At 45.6% G+C, this 6,071-nt stretch overlaps 1 protein-coding gene across 1 annotated transcript; it reads left to right on the top strand.

The window, feature by feature from the left end:
* Positions 1-668: 668 nt before the first annotated feature.
* On the top strand, positions 669-1,817 carry TMEM229A (transmembrane protein 229A; the record flags this gene model as incomplete). Its single annotated transcript, XM_084229419.1, has 1 exon — positions 669-1,817. One exon carries the CDS (start codon positions 669-671, stop codon positions 1,815-1,817), a length of 1,149 nt encoding a protein of 382 aa, XP_084085545.1.
* Positions 1,818-6,071: the final 4,254 nt, after the last annotated feature.

Genomic DNA, 6,071 nt, shown 5'->3' with positions numbered 1-6,071 from the left:
GATGCAGGGAATGCCCATCCGCTGGCGGTCACACCTGTTAGGTGTCGCCGCGCTCCGAGCCTCCGCCCCACAAACGCCTCCCGCCCCGCGGGGCCAGGGGTGCGGAGCAGGGCCGGGCCTTCCCCAGCGAGCCCCCGCGGGCCTCAGCGCGAAGGGCCGAGCCGGCGCGGGGGGCTGGAAGGCGGGAGAGGTCGAGCCGGGCGCAGAGGGGCATGGGCAGGGCCGGGGGAAGGGGCGTCGCTGCCGGCGTTACGCTTCCAGCGCCCGCAGCAGAGGCGGCGGGGCCGAGCCGGGGCGGAGATGGGGTTGGCACCGGCCCCGGCCTTTCTCCTCCAGGCCCTGGCGCCGCTGCCCCTCGCCGGGCCGCGGCGCCACTTAGGCCGCGCAGGGTGAGCGGGGGCGCCGGCCCGCGGCACCTCGCCCCGGACCGGAGGGGGGCGCCCGGCGGGGCCGCGGCGAGGGGACTCCGCTCACTCGGCGGCCCGCCCGTCCCACGAGCGCACCAGCACCCGCGGCCGCCGGCCGGCGCCCGGGACGGAGCTCCCCGCGCGCCCCCCGGGGGCCGGCAGCGGCCGGGAGGCGGCGCGGGGCTCGGCCGGGAGGCGCAGCCGCTCCGCTCAACCGGCGGCGGCGGCGCGAGTTCGGGCGCCCGTGCCGCCTGGAAGCCCATGGCCAGCAGCGACGCGCACAGCGAGGGTCCAGCGCGGCGTCCCGGGGCCCTGGGCGGGCGGGCGGGCCAGCCGGCCTCCCGCCGCCCCGAGCCGCTGTCCACTGCTGAAGCGCCGGCCGCGGGCGCCGCGCTGCCGGCCTGGATGCGCCTCTACTTCTACGGGATGCACGGGATCACCCTGGACGTGCTCGTGTCCTCGGCGCGGCGCTTCGTTCGCAGCCCCGACCTCCGGATGCTGGGCTTCTCGTCGCCCTACCGCTGCCTCCTGCACGCGCTCACGCACTTCGCCCTGGAGAAGGTCTACCTGCAAAAGCGGCTCTGCCCCAGCGCCTTCCTCTTCAATTTCCTCCTGTACCCCTCGGCCCACGTGGGGTTGCAGACCCTGGCGAGCCGGGCGCTGCTGTTCAGCCTAGCCGGCCGGCCGGGGGACACGGCGGCGCCGGGGGCGCTGGACCTGGTGCTGCAGTACGTGCTGGCGCTCTACCACTGCCAGGTGTTCCTGAAGCGCTTCCTGTGCTTGCGGTACGGGCAGCAGCAGCAGCAGCAGCAGCAGCAGCAGCAGCAGCAGCAGCAGCAGCAGCAGCAGCAGCAGCAGCAGCAGCAGCAGCTGGACGTGCCTCCAGCACCCCTGGGCACCCGGCCCCCTGCGGCGGTCAGTGGCAGAGCCAGAAGACCCCCCGGCGCCGGGCGCGCCAGGGGAACCTCCAGCCGTGGGCTGCCTGACCTGCTCCGCTTTCTTTTCTTTGGCATGCACGGCTTTTTGGATGAGATCTTCTTCACCTTCTTCTTTAATGTGCTGGGGCAGGGAGACCAGGCGACCAGCGGTCACACATCGCTGTGGTCCTTCCTTATGTATGGCAGCTGCAGTTTCGTAGTAGAAAAGCTCTACTTCCACCTCCACTACCGTCGTGGCTGGGGCACCTGGAGGCGGGTGCCCATCTACCTAATCTTCATCTACACGTGGGAGTTTTCCTGGGGTCTCGGGCTCCGAACGTGCGGCGCTTGCTCCTGGGACTATTCCCACTACCCGCTCAATTTCATGGGCCTCATCACTTTGATGTATCTACCCGGCTGGATATTCCTGAGTGTGTACCAGGACCTACTTTCCAACGTGTTGTGGCGGGTGCAGTACGTACCAACTAACTAACCCCCTCCCCGGAAAAAGTCACTGGATTCCCATGAATGATTGCAATTTATTTTTACACGTTTTAAACGGAGTGGGTTTTTTTAGTCTTTTACTTTTTATACGTTTTACTAAACTCTTCCAACATGTTTTGTTCGACATTTAAGTTTCTCTGACTATTTGGAACCTATGCATAATACTTTGAAATGTAACTAGAAGCATAATTCAAAGTATTTAATTCATCTGTTTAAAAACCCATACAAGGCCAATCAGCAAAACCATTATACCTTAACATCTAACATCGGAAAACTGTAGTATTCACTTACTGTAGTATTCACTTACTTGGGCGTAGGTGTGTGATAACTACTAATCTTTCCTTTTTCTTTAATGAGGACGTTCTTAAATCAGACATCAGCGGTTTTTTGTTTGTTTTACAGAATTTGGCGAATTTTTCTGATTTGATGATTTGTTTACTTTCTCTTTAATTCAATTTCATTTAAATTTTTTGTCTTATTTATGAATGACTGCTAAAACTCAGTGTGTTGTGCTCCTGAAACTAGAGTTAATAGCTCTTAAAGTGCCTCCGTTTAGCACACAAGTGAAAAGAAACTGACAAATGTGAAAACACATCCTATGAATTGATTTTTAAATAAGAAATCTTTTCTAGTAACTCAGACAGGTGACACTGTGTTAAGATATTTGATCTCCATCCTGGAAATGGTTGCTTTCCAATATGGGTTAGCCTTAAACGCCAAATGTGTTAACATTGATCAGATCCTGTGATATATACGGCTGTAAATTATTGTTACTGTGCAATAATGTAAAATGTTTACCATATACGTCTGAGGGCCAAGCAAAAGTATACCCCCCTAATAGTGTCCTAACCCTCAGGACCCTGTGGACATGGAACTTCAAGATTAGAGACAGTTCCTTGGAATAAAATGAACCTGAATGTTCACCCTAATTGCATTAGGCCTAATCATTTTCTGTGAATCCAGATATGTGTTTTCATCGTATTTTTACTATGCCTCACTTGCAGACATTTTTCATTTTCTTTCAGGGCCCACACAGAGTTCTTGGGCCAAGCCTGTGAATTATAAAGCAATGATAACTTTTGGTGACTCATTATTAATATTTTGAAGCACCAAAGTTAAATCAGATGATGTAAATCATTTTAAAAAATCATGTCTATTCAATTCATAATGTACTTTAAGATTGTTAACTGTTTTTATTGTATTTGGAAAAGACAAGTATTATAGAGTGTGGCTCAGCCAAGGATGACTAAATACCTTCTCAGTTTTCATTACAAATATAATTAGGAAAATTTACAATGTGTACACAATTGAATAGCTTCCTATTCAAATTATTAGTGTGCCTATGCTGTGAAAAGGGACTTCTGTTTTCAAAAAGTGTTTGTTATGGCAGTAAAAACAAATATGTATTTAGATTTAAGTCAGGCATAGTTTGAAGAATAGTTTTACTTGAATCCACTATCTGATGTTATGAGCAAAATTATAACTAATATTATATAATCAATCTCAACTGTGACATAGGTCATGTCAAACTGATTATTTTAGTCAAAGCTGAGTAGACTTAAAAGTAAGCTAAATATTTAGTCTTACTTAGGAAAAGGGTCACTTTATATACTTGGTCATAGGTGACAGGTTTCCAAAAACCATGAAGTGAAAAAAATGTGAGAATGAACACTAAAGTCAAGCAGATGCTGAGCAAAATAGTTACAATTTAAATGTGACATATGTCTACTAATCTGAGTTAAGTGCAGCACCCCTCCGATTCACACATTCCCAGGAGCACTCAGTCCATTCACTCCAGGAGACCTCTGATAGGCTTCCTAAATGCACATACTTGCACTTTTGCCCTTCACAAGTTGTTCCTTCTTCCTGCTAACAAACTTAGCAGCATTCTCAGGGCCAGAAATCTGTCAGGAAATAGGAAAGCCTGCAATTATTTGTTTGTTTTGGTTTTACTGATAATCCTGTTTAAAGGAAAGGTCAAGGTTGCCTTTATTCAATTCAAGAAATAGTTTTTGAGCACCCACTATTTGCTAGGTATTTGCCCTGGACTCTGCAGAAAGGGTACTGACCCCACACAGATAAGATCTCAGTTCTTATACAGATCACCTTCTATTATTTTGATTTACATGAGGTTTTACTTATTTGCAAAGCTGAGCAGTTTGTTAGGAGGGCTCTCTTCAGGCCTGTCCCTGGAATGTTGATGCATTATCTCTAAAACAAAAAGCCCATTAGCAGTCCCTTGAAAAGGAACGAGAGCTCATTCACCTGTATTCAGGAAGAGCTTATTCTATTAACTCAGCACCTTGCTTGGGGGCTTCCTGTTATGTTTTTTTACTCAACTTTTTAAAAGTGACTTTTTGCTACAACTTTGAACCATTAAAGAAAAAGCAGACAAAGGCAAGAACCATCAGATCAATCACTTTTTTTTTTTTTTTAAAGATTTATTTATTTATTTATACAAGCACTGGGTACAGTCCGAGGAGCAGGAGGGTGAGAGAATTCACCAGAGCCAGAGTGGAGAGCAGAACTGGCAGAGTGATGAAGTACACTGCTTGGGGGAGCAGCGGGCGGCAGGAGAGGTCTGTGCACCATGTGGGACCCTCCTCCGGTGGCCGGGGAGCAGCCAGGGATCGAACCGTCGCTGCAGAGGCTGCTGTCAGCTTCTCAACCCAGCACTCAACCACTGAGGGGAGGCCCTCAATCACTTTTAATATTCTTCTAATAGTCTTTGGTAGTTTAGATATAGAAATGATAAGCAGTATAATACTAATTAAGATTTAAGTAGCACAATCTTCAAGAACTGCTATCTATAAAATCATTACTGTATGTGTATACTTCTATATCTTAAATGAACATCATAGAACCTTATATAGATACGTACATACAATTTTAAGTAAATACATACCTTAAGGTAATACACATCATATCATATATATAACGACATATATATGTGTATGCATACATACACACACACACATTCACTGAAACCTCTAACAACATTCATTTTACAGATGAGGACAGGGGAACAGAAGCCCAAAGTTTACTAATAGCCCAAGTTATAGAGCTATTAAACATTTAAACTCAAATCCAAGTACCCTGGATCACAGGGGCTGTTTTAACAGCACTTGTTCTCTATCTACTGACCACAAATATGTTGGGTCTTCTATGGACTTTGCCTTATACTCTGCATTGTTGTTTCCATCCACTATCACAGATGCAAGTGCAGCTGTATAAAAGCCAGATCCTAGTAGCAAGATCACTGTTTCGTGTTGCCTTTTTATTCCATGGATAATAACAAGGACGCCAATACCAGGATGCATAAATGACAATCAGCATAATTCCTATTCTCAGATCATAGTCTTTAGATTCTAGGGATGCTCTGGAAAAATGAAAAAAAAAAAAAAAAAAAGAGTTCCTTGTTTGAAGTCAAGTAATCTTGAGTATAAGAAAATACACCAAACTGTAAGATACCTCATATCACAAGCTAGAAAAAAATACATGTAATTACTGCTATACATTTACTATGCTGTACCATTCAGAGCTAAATAGCCAAAGAAATTAAAATAAAAGTTTTTGTAGAGACATTTATTCTGAGTTTGATTAAACACCTTGGAGTCAATCTAATAAAGTTCTTAAGAGAAAAACTTGAAAAAGTAACAGTACAATTTTCATTCATGTTTACTGGAGACGACCCTGGAATTTCTTACTAGAAGTGCTTTAAATTTTAAGTCATTTATATTTGGGTTCTGAATCTAAAGAAAAATATGATCTTTTAAGGATTTTTTTCGTCTGATTTTTGTCTGAACAAGAAATGAAGAATATCCTTTGTTACAGAGCATCTAATAAGGTTGAAAATCCATTTCAATATTTCAGACATTTCAATGACTTGGTATATTTGTAAAGATTTGACATTTCATGTTCCAAATCAGCAAAACACTGCTTAGAAAAAAAGGACTTGTCCTTTGTTGTTTAGAAAATCATTTCTAATTGCCTAATCTTACCCCTTTGGAAAAAAAAGAATTTCTGCTGTTTTAAAATAATCTCTGTTGGCATGTTGGACTTCATTCTATTTAAGGAGGATGGCAAAGACAAACTGCTCTGGTTCTTTTTCTATTTTCAAAAGACATAAAAAAAAATCAATATACTTGCAAAGGAAGTTATACCATGATACAGACTTAGAGTGATAAATAAGTCATTATATTGTGATAGTTGAAAGCATTTTAATAAAATCAATTTTTGCTCA

The sequence above is a fragment of the Talpa europaea genome (assembly GCF_964194135.1).
Source record: "Talpa europaea genome assembly, chromosome: 3".
In the NCBI taxonomy this organism is placed as follows: Eukaryota; Metazoa; Chordata; class Mammalia; order Eulipotyphla; family Talpidae; genus Talpa; species Talpa europaea.
This window is presented reverse-complemented; position numbering and strand designations above follow the sequence as displayed.